Below are 15,145 nucleotides of genomic sequence, written 5' to 3'. Positions count from 1 at the left end.
GGCACAAAAAGATTGAAGAAAACAACATTTAAAAAAAAAAAAGAATTGACCAAATGGTAAAAAAGACATAAATAGTCACTGAAGAAAAGATCTCCTTAAAAAGCAGAATAGGCCAAATAGAAAAAAAAAGAGGTACAAAAATTCACTGAAGAAAAGATCTTCTTAAAAAGAGAATTGGGCAAGTGGAAAGCAATGCCTCCATGATACATCAAGAAACAATCAATGTAAAAAGAATGAAAAACTAAAAGAAAATGTGAATTACTGTGCTAGGTAGAGCAGTAGATAGAGCACTGGCCTTGGGATCAGGAGGACCTGAGTTCAAATCTGACCTCAGACATTTGACACATTAGCTGTGTGACCCTGGGCAAGTCACTTAACCCTGACTGCCTCACCAAAAAGAAAAAAAAAAAAGTGAACTATCTCATCAGAAGAGCAACTGACCTGGAAAACAGATTTAGAACAGACAATTTAAAAATTATTGTGGGGGGGGGTTACAAAAGGGGGGGCAGGTTAAGGAAGGCTGTGATCAGAAGCAAAACAGACTTTTGAGAAAGGACAGGATAAAAAGAGAAAGATAATAACAGAGAAAAATAGGATGGAGGAAAATATAGTTAGTAATCATAACTGTGAATGTGAATGGGATGAGCACACACATAAAATGAAAGCAGTTAGCAGAATAGATTAGAAACTAGAATCCAACAATATGTTGTTTACAAGAGACACAACTAAAACAGAAAGACACACAAAGAGTTCAAATAAAAGAACTTCAGCTGAGGTAAAAAAGGCCGGGGTAGCAATAATGATCTCAGACAAAGTGAAAGCAAAAACACACAATTAAAAGGAATAATCAGGGAAACTATATTTTGCTAAAGGATACACAGAAGGGATGTCAAAAAATTTTACAGCAAATTTCTCTGATAAAAGCATCATTTCTCAAATATACAGAGAGCTGATTCAAATTTATAAAACAAGAGCCATTCCTCAATTGAAAAATGGTCTAAGGGTATGAAAAGGCAACTTTCAGAAGAAGAACTAAAAGCTATCTATAGTCATATGAAAAAATGCTCTCAGTCATTATTTATTAGAGAAATGCAAACTAAAACAACTCTGAGGTAACACTTCACACCTATCAGAAGTCACAAATGCTTGAGGAGATGAGGGAAAATAGGCACACTAATAAACTGTTGGTGCAGTGGTAAACTGGTCCAATCATTCTGGAGAACAATTCAGAACTATGCCCAAAGGGCTATAAAACTGTGCACACCCTTTAAGCCCACAATAACACTACTAGGGCTATACTTCAATGAGATGAAAGGAAAAGGAAAAGGACCTATATGTACAAAAATATTTATAGCAGCTCTTTTTGTTGTGATAAAGCACTGGAAATTGAGGGGATGCCCATCAGCTGGGGAATGGCTGACCAAGATGTGGCATATGATTATCATGAAATACTATTGTGCTATAAGAAATGGCAAGCAGGATGCTTTAAGAAAAACCTGGGATGATTTATATTAAGGAATGCAAAGTAAAGTGAGCAGAACCAGGATAATATTGTACACAGTAACAGCAATACTATAATGATGATCAACTGTGAAAGGTTTGGCTACTCTGATCAAGGCATGATCCAAGACAATTCCAAAGGACCCCATGATGAAAAATGCTCTCCACCTCCAGAGGGAGAACTGAAGAATTCTGAGTGCAGATTGAAGTATACTTTTTAAACTTTATTTTTCTTGTTTGTGTGTGTGTGTGTGTGTGTTTTCTTTTGCAACGTGGCTAACATGGAAATATGCTTTACATGACTTCACAATATTGCTTGCTTTCTCAAAGGGCAGGGGAGAGGAAGGACAGAGAGAATTTGGAACTCAACATTTCTTAAAATGAATGTTAATTTTTTTACATTTAATTGGGAAAATTTAATGAAATAAATACAAATATATTTTAAAAAAAAGAGCATCCCTCCAGCTCAAGTGGACACAGAATAAAGGGATGGCATTCTCATAACCCTGGCCAGTCCATCCTTTTTATCTGCCCCCTGAAGCACCCACTGTCCACAGCTTGGAAGAGAATTTTCCAGGACAGAGCACAGCAGATTCAGGTGAAGTTTAAGGGCCACTGAATTAAGTCACTGAGTTAATGTCACTGAAACATCCCTTGGAGGAACCAAAGTATGGGATGGTTTGCTGAGGTAACTGGCTGTTTGGGAAGGAGGTAGGGTGGCAGGACAGAGAAGAGCTTATAACAGAGTCACACAGATTGGCTCCGAGCAGCCCAGACAGAACCTTAGAACAACAAGGCACAGGATCATTAGACAGGGTCAGGTAGAGAGGCCAAGACAGGGTCAACTGTCCAGCTACACAGACACTCAGAGACACACGGAGAGGATCATGGGGAGACCTTTTTGAACCCTGTGCTGACAGAGAATTGGGCAGTCAGATATGCTAGTGTGGCAGAACCCCTGGCTGCATTCAGCTGCCCAAATTCCAACACACTTTCACTCCTAGCATTCCTAAATATGAGATTAAATGCTGAGAGTGCTTCCCCACCTCTAAACCTGAAATATCCTGACTTCCCAGTGTAATCAGTTAAATTTTTGGTCATCCTTCAAAGTCCAGTTTAAACCTTTCCTGACTCCCTTATTTGGAATGATCCTTTCCCCTCAAGCCTCACAGAGCACTTTGTTTCTTTAGAATGTATTTATCATGGATTATTTCACATTACTGGTATCTGAGATACCGTTATTTGAGTCGGCTAAGGGCATGGTGTATAGTGCTGGAGCATGGAGTTATGAAGACCTAGAGTCAGTTCAATCCTGCCTCTGACAGTTACATAGCTGGTTAACCCTGGGCGGGTCACTTAACCACTGCCTGTCTCAAGTTTCCTGATCTGTAAAATGTGGATGGCGATAGTACCTACCTCCCAAGGTTATGAGGATGAGATAATATTTATAAAGTGCTTTGCAAACCTTAAGGAGCTATGTAAATGCTAGTTATTATTATCATTAATCATTATTATTACTGTTCTCATCATATGTGTCAGACTCTCCAAACAAAATGAGGGCCAAGACCAAATATCGTGTATTCTCCCAGTCCCTAGCAGATGCTCTGCAAATGGTAAGTGGTTAATAAACCTTGCATTGATTTCAGTCATGTATATATATATATATATATGTATATGTGTGTATATATATATATATGTGTATGTGTATATATATATATATATGTATACACACACATGCATGCATACATTTAAATATAAGAATGTGAGCACAGGCTAGGGTTCAGTGTAGGACTCTAACTTTTTTTAGGGTCTTGGACCCCTTTGTAAGGCTGGTACAGCCTAGGACCCCTTCTCAGAATAATGTTATTAATGCATAAAATAAAATCCCTAGGATTACAAAAGAAACCAATTATATTGAAATACAGTTATCAAAATATTTTTAAAACACCAAGACTAAGTTCATAGTCTCTAGGTTAAGAACCCCTGATTTAGGTGAATGAGAAGAAGGTAGTGGGGGATGGGAGAGAGGGAGAGGTTTCCGCTTCACCTGGGAAGTCAGGAGGGAGCTCGGTGATGTGGCCTGTTTTGGGGTTCTTACAGATCACTTTCTTGAGATTAATCTGGATGATTTTTATGAGGTCTCCAGTGGACAAACAGCACTCAATCCCACCAAGTTCATAGATGGAGCCTATGGAAAAAATCACAGGGGCAGCAATATGTTACTAACAACTTACATTTAAAAAGTGTTTTAAGGCTTATAAAAAGATTTATGGTATTTCATTTGATCTTTACAACAGCCTTGATGAGGCTTTTATCACCCCAACTGTACAATCAAGAAAACCAGGGGCAAAAGAGTTTTAAAGTAAGTTGCCCAAGGTCACATAGATGATTATTGGAAGAACCAGGACTGGAATTCTGGCCTTCTGATTCCTAGTCCAACCCTCTTCCTTCCTCCCCAACATTCTTCAGTTTTCCCCATTCAGTTGTGTCCTGAGTCCCAGTCAGCCCCTGCCCCTCACCCCCACCCCAACCCCTACAGCCTTGATTGACCATCTCCCTTCTGGGACCAGAGCCACTCAAACAAGAACCAGTGAACAGGCCTTTTGTTCTCCAACCCATGTCCAACTGGGTTTGACTAGAAAAAAGAAGGAAACAAAACCTATCAGAAACTCTAGATCCCTTTAATCCCTAAGAGGAAGCAAAAAGTTAAGGATCAATGAATCAAAGGGTAAGGGTAACAAGTCAAAACAGTGCAAGGAACAGTCAACCATTCAATAACAACCCAAAATTTGACTATAGAGGCTTGGGAAGTGAAAGAAATGGATGGTGAGAGAGAAACCCTGAAACAGGAGGATCTGGAAAATATCTGATCATGTGTAAGGTCAAGAAATCAACCTACCCAAAACACAAGGTTCAATTAAGAGAGAAATGGAAAGCTTGGGCAGCATTAGTATAACGAATAAGCAAATGGTTTCATCAAGGGAGGAAATAAATACTAGCTTCTCGGAACAATGGGGAAATAGCAGAGCCAGAAATAGTTCATAACAGCTCACGTCCTTCATATTGACTCAGGAATTACTGATTAGCAAAGCATGTTACTAGCTTCCTCTTAGAACCCATCACACACACACACACACATACACGCACACACACATATTATGATATGACGAGAACACTCATGGCCCTTCCACCTACAGGACCTCTACATGTTTTGATACTTTATACACTCAGTTTGTGTCACTAAAAAAAAAATCTATTAACATGGAAAAAATAATAATAAATTGGCTAAGGAGCAAAAAAAAAGTATGGCTGTCCCAGAGGCATAAAGAACAACTTATTATTGATTTGGTAATTATGAAACAAGCTTCCTAAAAGTTCCATAATGTTTAGATTGCCTCTGTTAGTTACCACAAAGCTTTTAACTCAGTTCTGTACCCATGGCTTATTCATGTCCTGCAAATATACAAAATAAGTTTAGTGAGATATCCATTTGATGTCTATACAGAAAACTGTTCTCTATGTAAAACATATCACCAACACAATAATTTCAAGAAAAGATGCTATAAAATGTGTCATTTTTTAGGGACATAGTTTGTCCTAGTCTTAGATCCATTATCATCTCTCCCAAATATAATTAAGTATGGTTTCCTAATTAAAAAGGGAGTTGAAACTCAAAACCTCTTATTAATTCATCATTTGATAAATATTGATGATTTCAAACTATTTGGTTCCATCAAAAGACACATTAGATGACTCCTTCATCTTGTGGAGTCTTTCTCAAACAATAAGAAAATATCATTTGGACTTTTACGTATTAAAATTTTTAACATACTCTAAGGAAAGACAGAGCCCAAAGACTTTGAGTTTGAATCTGAACATTACAAGGAGGAAGACAATAATTATAAATATCTTGATCTTCTCTAGGCAATACACAACTAGTATAAAAATGTCAAAGTGATGTCTGTGTATGTTGAGACTTTCTGGTATCCTACAATCAAAGCTGAATGGGAAAAACACATTTAAAACAATAACATCCATTCAATACCAATCTTCATGCACACTTTTGGAACTATAAAATGGACCTTAACAGATCTGCAAAATACCCTAAGAGCCAGTACAATACTGACATCGAACTAAGGCAGCTATGGAAAGATTAACACTTCCTCATCAAAAAGGAGGCAGATGATTGATACAAATCCTTCCTTACCCACCTCTACCAACTCTTCATCACTGGACTCCTTGCTATTCCCCTCACAACACACTCCATCTCTCACCTCTAGGTATTTTCACTGGCTTTATCCGATGCCTGGAGCTCTCTCCCTCCTCATGTCCACAACCAAACCTTCACTACCCTAACATCCCTTCAAACTATAATCCTGTATCTCTCCCCCCTTTCAGAGTCAAACTCTTAGAAAAAGCCATCTATACTCAAGGCTTCCATTTTCTTACATCCCACTCACTTTACAACCTCTGACCCTCTGATTTCCTGCCCCATTTCGACAGAAACTGTTCTTTTCTTTTTAAAAAATAGATTTTCATTCATTTTTTTTTACATCAACAAGACTTCCCCCTGTGTTCCTTCCCTTCCCCTTCCCCAAGAGCCATCTCTTATAACAATATTTTTAAAAGGAAGAAAAAAAATTAGCAAGACTGGTCAATAAATCCCCCCCCAAAAAAATCTGCCATTATACACTCCTGAGCCCTGAACTTTTCTGAGGAGGTCTTTTCCTATTTCTTATTCTTTGGGTCAAGTATGTTCTCTCTAATTTCACAATATAAAGTTTCAATAATTTTGTGGTTGTTCTTTCTGTTTATATTGTTATAATTATTTTGTATATTGTTTTCCTGGTTTTGCTTATTTCATTTGGCATCAATTCAAGTAAAAAAAAAAAAGTGCTGATTATGCACCAGACACTGTGTTAAGCACTCAGAATACAAATACAAGAAGAAAGACAGTCCCTGCCCTCAAGGAGCTTACATTCTAATGGAAGAAGACAACACATAAAAGGAAACTGAACATCAAGGTGGGGAGTACCGATAGTCTAGGGGCATGTTGGAAAAAAAATCTGGAGGGTCAGGAAGAGATGGTCACTTTCCTTATAATGCAAGTTCTAGGGAGAATCAACCAACCAGAGAAAGAGGCCTCAGGAGAGAAGTATGAGAAGTCCAGGAGTGGAGTGCACTTCCAGGGTAAGGAGGCTTCTGTGGCATCATAGAATAAAGCTGTACCAAATCCTGTTCAACCATTCCCCCACTGGATGGCATCTACTTTGTTTGAAATTGTTCATTTCAAAGTTACTGATGCTCTCTTAATTGCCAGATCCAATGGCCTTTTCTCAGACTGCATCCTTCTTGATCTCTCTAGAGTATCTGACCCTGTCGACCACCTTCTCCTCCCCCTTGTTTTTCATGATTACCATCAGTGGCATGCTCCAGGGCTCAGTTCTGGGACCTCTTCTCTTCTCGAAATGCATACCCTCTCAGTGATCTCATCAGCTCCTGTGGGTTTTAATATCATTGCTATACAAATGACTCTGAGAACTTTATATGGGAAGCTTTCCTATGCTACAATCTCCCATCACCAACTGCTTGTTAAACATCTCTCCCTGTATGTACCATAGGTATCTTGAACTCAAGATTATGATAGATGGTTAATTGGACACCTATTTTATTCAATCAATATTAATTAGTTAGACATGATTCCAGAAGGGTAGTGATTTTAAGTTTTGTAGAGCTTATAATAGGCCCCAGAGGTATGAACTGAAGATTATAAGTTCACTTGCTTAATCATAGGAAGCTAATTAAAGGACCTCAACCCTTGTTTTTCCTTGTTATGATGACCAAGCCCAGCATGGCTGAGGTGACTCAATTACATGGAAAGCTTCCCCACCTATTTCTGTTGCCCCTCTGTGCCTTGTCATCTCTCTATTGCCCAACATGGGGAAATGCCCATTAACACTTGGCCAATGAGTCACCCTAGTTGCCAGCCTGAGGCCTGCCTTTCTACCAGCCCATCTACCTAGGTAGATGTTTTGAAATCTGTTTAACAGCCCAGACCATGGGTATACTCATCTGTCTGGTAGGACCTCCTGAAAGGTCAATATAGGTCTGTTAAGGTCTCCTCACTAGCCTGTTTGTCCACTAGTGGGATTCTGTATTTTGTGTAGACCCTCCTAGAAGGTCAAGGGCAAGGTCTATCAACCAATGAGATTCTGTGTTTTTTTATCTACTTCACTTGTATTATCGGAGTATCAAGCACTATAAAACTAAGGCCCTGGAGGAAAGGGGCACCTCAGAGTATGAGGAAGATCTGAGGTCCATTTCATTAGAGGGGGCCATGGACCTTTAATAAAATGCCATTGGCTCAAAGCTCTGCCTCAGTGGTTTTTCTTGCAGACTGGAAAATTTTAGAATTCCCACAAGGTGTTCAAAATGGAATTCACCATTTCCCCCACTAACCACCTCACTTTCTAACTTCCCTATTTCTGCAGAGGGTACCACTTTCCGAGCTCAGGTCTACAACCTGGAGTCACCATTCTCAACTCTTCATTCTCTCTCACTCTTCACATCCTATTAATTGCCAAGTTTTGTCAGTTCTACCTGGACAACACCTCATTCTGTCCTTTTCTCTCCAACCCAGTTCCAGCCCTCATCACCACTGGAATGGGCTATTGCAATGGCCTCCTAACTGGACTCCCTGCCTCACTTCACTCTTAGTCAGTCAGTGAATAAGCACTTATTAAGCACCTACCATATGCCAGATATCATGCTATGCACTGGGGATACAAAAAAAAAGGTGAAAAACAGTCCTTGCCCTTGAGAAGTTCACAATATAATGGGGGAAACAAGTAAACAATTATGTACAAATAAGCTACATGCAGGATACATAGGAAATAATTAAAAGAGGAAAGGCACTAGAATTAATGAGCATTGGGAAAGGCTTTTTGTAAAAGATGGGATTTTAGCCAGGGAAGCTAGGACATCAAGGAGGAAGGAGAGCAGTCTAGAAATGGGTGACAGCCACGGAAAATACCCAGAGCTGAGAAGTGGAGAAGCTTGTTTAAAGAACAGCCAGAAGGCCAGTGTCACTAGATTGAAGAGAATACATACTGGGAGTGTAAATGTGTAAGAAGACAGGAAAGGTAGGAAGGGACTTGGTCATCAAAGGCTTTGAATGTCAAATAAAGTGTTTGGTATTTGGTCCTGGAGGCAACAGGAAGCTACTAGAGTTTATCGAGCAGGGGAGCGATGTGTTTTGGAAAATCTCTTCGGTGCTTGAGTAAGGCAGGCAGACCCCAGTAAGCAGGCTACTGCAATAGTCTTGGTGTGAAGTGATGAGGGTCTGCACCAAAATGGCGGCAGTATGGCGGCAATGTCAGAGGAGAGAAGGCGTATTTGAGAGATGTTTCAAAGATGAAATCAACAGACTTTGGCAATGGATTGGATATGGGGGATCAAATATGCTTTCCTTCCTAACATGTTCTCCACACAAATACCAAAGTGATACATGTTTGTGTGTGTGTATGTGTGTGTGTGTGTGTGTGTGTGTGTGTGTGTGTGTGTGTAAGGGGGGTTAGAGGAAGAGAGGGAAAGAGGAGAGAGAGAGAAGAGAGAAAGGACAAAGAGAGGGAAAAAGGAGAGAGAGACTGAGAGAAAGAGAGATTTAAATAAATTTATTTGAGGAAGAAAAAGAATATCTGAACATCAGGTACAGTCTAATCTACACGACTCTAGTAATATCCCACCAAAACTGATCTGTGAATAACAACTAAGCAGATAGTTTTCTTTTAATTAATTAATTAATTTTTAGTTTTCAACATTCACTTTTATAAGATTTGGGGTTCTAAATTTTCCCCCTGCCTTCTCTAACCCCTCTCCAAGATAGCACACAATCTGATATTGGCTATATAATCATATTAAACATAGTTTCACATTAGTCATGTTAAGCAGATAGTTTCCTAAAAAAACTTCACATTGAATAGGCTCTCACCTGGGTGGCCCTGGATGAGTCGCCCCACCTCTAAAATGAGGGGGTTAGATTCAGGGGCCTCTGAAGTCCCTTCTACCTGTAGGCTTAGGATCTCATGAAGCTATCTGACGAGAGCTTCATACAATGTATAATAACCAGAAGGCAATAAAGTAAAGACGATATCAAATATTCACCAAGCGAACATTTATGGCAAGTTACCATACAATCAATATCATATGATATGAGCATTTTAAGACTTTTTTAAAAATAAAAACATTCTTTTTATATATTTATTTCAAGCTTTTCAGTTAAATACAACTTTGATCAGTTTTGCTCATTCTATACCTACTGAAGGAATTCTTCTTAAATTGCCCTTGGATGAGATATTACTCATTAAATGGTTTGGATGACAAGCTTCGGAGGTCAGCTGTGGTACATGTCACAGTTTAGATCACAGAATCAGACACTGTTCTGTATAATTAACCTAGGTGGTTTTCAAATATATGTATTCTAATTCATGGAGCATTTATTTTAAAAGATCTAGCCCTCTTTAAAGAGCCTAGACATCATTATATCCAAAATAGACTCTCAATTCAAAGTATGTGGTCCAAGGAGGCCGACATTTTACCAGATCAACTGCCAGTCTGTGCCAGTGGCTGCTTTACAACACAAATAATATAGTGGTGTTTGGTTTTTTTCTTTTCTGAAAACTTCTAAATGTGTTATAGGATGGTCACAGTTACAATAAAAGTTCCTGGCCATCCTTGGATCCTTCCATAGGACAGTTGTAGAGGCTGCCAAATTGATCATTACTAATTAATTACTAATAATTACTAATTAATTGAATTACCAAGAAAAAATTCATGCAGCTGTACATTTTGAGCTTCTAGGAAGGTTAACAGTTCTTGATGTGGGGTTCTGACTATAGACTGTAATATTCGCCCTCACCACCCTCTATGTTTAATTTTTGCCTTGTTCAATTTTGAGCCCAAGGATTTCAGCAGCAACTTTGAAAACATAAAAAAAAACCCAAAACATAAAAAAGTCTCTTGTCTTTGCTGAGACAAAATGGCTATTGAGACCATTTTCCTGCCAAAATCATAGTTGTCTTTTAAATCAGATTTTATAATTCTCATATGCCACAAATCAACTTTTTGACCACCAACTCTGGGTTTCTGATTCCTCATTAACTCTCTTAACCATATTGTGTCAGTCTTCTAAGATTTCAAAATTTTGGTAATTTATAATATATACCAAGAGGACTCCCTGAATTCCATAGATGTATTCAGGCAGCTAGGTGGGCCTGGAGTCAGGAATACCTGAATTCAAATCTGATCTCAGACACTTACTAGCTGTGTGACCCTGAATAAGTCACTTAACATCTGTTTGCCTTAATCCACTGCAGAAGGAAATGGCAAACCACTCCAGTATCTTTGCCAAGAAAACCCCCTGGACAGTACTGGCATTATGGTCCACGGGGTCACAAAGAGTCCAGAAACGACTGAACAACAAAGTCATCCAGCATCTTGCCTCCTATTGTTTGCTGTCCTTTACCCCTAACTTTCCATTTTCCTGAGCCCTCATGCTCTCTTCCAAACTGATATCACTAAAGCACTCACCATGCCATACCCTTGCTCAGGAAGATCCACTGGCTCTTTCTTGCCTCTAGGATAAAATACAAACTCATCTGTTCAACATTTAAAACCTTCACAAGCTGGCTCCACCCGATCTTTCCAGGCTTACTACACGGTGCAATCCTTCATGCGCTCTACTTTCCAAACAAACTTGCCATTCCCTAGACCAATCATTTCATCTCCTATTTTATCTCTGTACCTCTGCACCAGCTGGCCCTATGCCTGGAACGTCTGCCTCCTCACCTCCATCTTGAAGAACCTCCTAGCTTTCTGCAATTACCACTTTCTACATAAGGTCTTCATGGATAACTGCCCCTATCCCAGCTGATAATCCTCAATTCACCCAAGAACCTAAAAATTACTTTGTATTTACCTCGCATATATTTCATATTTATTTTTCTTTTTTTTGCTTTTTGGTGAGGCAATCGGGGTTAAGTGACTTGCCCAGGGTTACACAACTAGTCTCAAGTGTCTGACGCCGGATTTGAACTCAGGTCCTCCTGACTCCAAGGTCGGAGCTCAATCCACTGCACCACATAGCTGCCCCCATTATATTTATTTTTCTACTTGCTTCCCCCAATAGACTATAAGTTCCCTGAGGGCAGAAACGATTTCATTTTTGTTTTATAGGAGCATAAATCTGAAGGGAAATTAGAGGATGTCTTGGTATCCCAAGTGCTTGAACATAGTAGATGATTTATAAATATTTGCTCAGAACAGACACATATATGTATATCTATCTTTCTATCTATAACTTTTCATTTTATTTAAACATATATTTTGTTTAAACACACATATATTTAAATAAAACTAAGTCTATCCAATATATAAGTAGTCAAAGGATGTGAACAAACAATTCACAAAAGAATTGCAAACAATTAACAATTATACGAAAGAATGCTCCAAATCACTAATAATCAGAAAAATGCAAATTTTAAAAAAAGGCCCTGAGGTTTCACTTTATACTCAACAAATTGGCAAAGAAGACAGCAATAGTCAGGTCAGTGTTGGAGAGGTTCTGGGGAGACTGGGAAATTACTGCTTTGTTGGTGGAACTGTGATTTAGCACAAACATTTTGGAAAGCAATAGGGAATTATGAAAATACAGACTAAATTGTCCATAACCTTTGACCCGGAGAGCCTACTACTAGGCATATACTCCATGAAAGTCACTAATAAAAAGAAAGTCCTCATATATGCCAACATAATAACAACAGTCCTAGCTAGCATTATTTATATAGCTCCTACATGTGCCAAGCAATTTCCAAATATTATCTTATTTGATCCTCACAACAACAACCCTGGGAGGTATTATCTCCATTTTACAGTTGAAGAAACTGAGACAAACAGAGGTTAAATGACTTTCCCAGAGTCATACAGCTTGTGAGGTGGGATTTGAACTCAGGTCTTTCTGACTCCAGACCCAATGCTCTATCCACTGTACTACCTACCTGCCTCTAAAAACATGCTGCAAAATGTTTGAAGCAGTAACTATGTGGTAGCAAAGAACTGGAAACAAAGTAGATGCCCAATGATTGGAGAATGGCTAAGCAAACTGCAGCACATGGATGTAAAGGAATGTTACTGTAAGAATGTTACTATAAAAAATGACATGTGTGATGAACACAGAGAAACCTGGGAAGAACTATATGAACTAACACAGAGGGAAGTAAAGAGCCAAGAAAACAATTTACACAATGATGTCAACGGAAAGAATAACCGTGTACCAAAAAGTCAAAAGTGAATATTGCAAAATTACAAAGATCAAGCAAATATCAAACATGGATCAAAAGAGGAGACTTGAGAAGGTATCACCAATTGCACCCCTATGCAGAGATGGGAGGTTCACAAATGTTTTCCATTGCATATATTTTCAGATTTTTTTTTCACTTAATTGATCAGTTATGCTGATTTTTCCCTCCTTTTTCTTAAAAAAAAATTTATATAAATGGCTTTCTGGGGGGGAGGAAAGGAACACTCATCTAAAACAACAACAAAAAAGAGCTCCTTGGTAACTTTGGAGAGAGCAGTTTCAGGTAAGTGATAGAATTTGGAAGCCAGATTGCAAAGGGTTGAGGAGTGGCAGAATAGGAATATAGACAGCTTTTTCAAAAATTTTTAATTAATTAATTAATTTTTAGTTTTCAGCATTCACTTCCATAAGCTTTGGAGTTTTCAATTTTCTCCCCTTCCCTCCCCTCCTCCCTCCCCAAGACGGCGTGCAATCTGATAAAAACTCTAGACAGCTTTTTCAGAGTTTGGCTGAGAAAGGGAGGAGTGGATGATAGCTTGATAGCTCCAGTTGAGTTTTTTTTTTTAAGGTTGGGGGAGATTTGGACATGTGTGAAGGTAAGGAACCAGACGACAGGATAAGATTTGAGAATGTGGGGGATGGCGATGATTGAATTGAGGATGCAATCTACTGGAAAAGATGGAAGGGGTTGTGATCAAGTGCACATGTAAAGGGGTTGGCCGTGCCAAGAAGGACTATCTCTGTCATAGACGGGTGGAAAGGAAGAGAGTGTGAGAGATGATGTCAGGGGGTTTTGAGATAAAGAAAATCAGAGAAAAGGGAGGTTATGTTGAATGCCCTCAATTCTTTTTTCAATAAAGTAAGAGGCAACATCTTTAGCTGAGAGATTGGGGGAGGGAAAGGTTAGAGAGCTTTTATTATCAATAAAAATTATTGTAAAAAATAAATGCTAAATTTGAATTACTTGCAGCACCTGAGCTGCAATTCCAACTCAGGTCCTCTTTCAATCCAGAGCTCCTTCTGTTACACTTTCCTGCCTCCTAAAAAAAGAAAAAAAAAGGCCTCTAGTACTCAGTATTTATCCCATATTTGCATCAGCCAGGTCTGACCTTGTTTTACCTCTTAGCTTCTGCGATCAGATACACTGACACTGGTATTTTCATCACAGACCTTACTGAAGCTAAGTGTCATGATGGCAGGGGCTGTGTCTTATCTAAACTTTTATCTTTTTCAGCCTCAAGTCAGTGGGTACTTTACATCAGTTATGGTTTGTTGAATGAACGAAAGGATTTTCCAGTGGATGGGCATATGGACCTAGGGAGAAAGAAATATGGTCATCAAGCTACGGAAGAGCGTAAGCAACCTGACAAGTGGGTAGGGCAGGCCAGAGGTGACCTGAAGGGTGTGGGAACCTCGGTGAGCAGAAGGAACTTGGGTGTGGGTGTGGGTGTGGGTTCTCTGGCCTGGGAAGGCTGAAGCACCAATGCAAATGTTTGGGGATCTAAAAAAGAAGACAGCCTTTGAAGACACTGGCCTTAGGTTCCTTTCTTTTCCCTTCTTCCTTCTCCCTTCTCCCTCAGGGCCATGATGGCTGGGTTGAACCCCCTACCCTGCAGTCTGTCCTTTCCTTGTTTCCTACGAACCTCTAGCCTTTTGTACAGCCTTCCCATCTCTTCCCTCAATGTGTCCTCCCTAGCATCCTATAACCCTCTACCTGTCTCCAAGACACAATGCTCTTCAGAGTGACACTGGAGGTCAGCCTTTCTGTGTAAAGTCCTAGGGGGGCTTCTCCCAGGATAACTGGGGTACTGGCTTCTCTCCCTGCTCTAAGCCTTTGGTCTGGGGTCTGGGAGGACAGAGAGCAAAGTTTTCCCTGGGAGATCAGCTTAGGGAATAGAAGTCAGGGGGCTCAATGCTCTTCTCTTTATTTCTCATTATTTCCCCTCTCCCAGATGTTCTAAAATGTGCCAAGTTCCTTCTTGAAGCTATTATATGTACACTTTAGAAAGCACTTTCCCCACAATAATCCTTTAAGGCAGTTAGTGCAGGATTCCTCCCCAATCTACAGAAGAGAAAACCAAGGCCATGAGAGGTATTTGCTCTAGAAAAGAAGGAAACAAACATTCATTAAGTGCCTACTATGTGTCAAATGCTTTACAAATATCTTATTTGATTGTCTCAAGAACCCTAGTGGTTGGGCAGCTAGATGGCACAGTGGATAGAGCTCCCTCTGGCCTTGGAGTCAGGAGGACCTGAGTTCAAATACGACCTCAGACACTTGACACTTAC

At 39.5% G+C, this 15,145-nt stretch overlaps 1 protein-coding gene across 1 annotated transcript in view; it reads right to left on the bottom strand.

Moving 5' to 3' along the window:
- The window catches only part of LOC114045079 (protein THEMIS2-like), a 34,200-nt gene that overhangs the window by 17,179 nt on the left and 1,876 nt on the right, over window positions 1-15,145 (bottom strand). Inside the window, exon 2 of the mRNA XM_027864917.1 lies at window positions 3,548-3,688. Coding sequence (XP_027720718.1) covers window positions 3,548-3,688 — 141 coding nt within the window. The remainder of the gene's footprint in view (window positions 1-3,547; window positions 3,689-15,145) is intronic.

This window comes from Vombatus ursinus, unplaced genomic scaffold (genome assembly GCF_900497805.2).
Source record: "Vombatus ursinus unplaced genomic scaffold, bare-nosed wombat genome assembly UNPS02014777.1, whole genome shotgun sequence".
NCBI lineage: Eukaryota > Metazoa > Chordata > Mammalia > Diprotodontia > Vombatidae > Vombatus > Vombatus ursinus.
The sequence above is the reverse complement of the archived record's forward strand: the minus strand, read 5'-3'. Positions and strand labels throughout refer to the sequence as shown.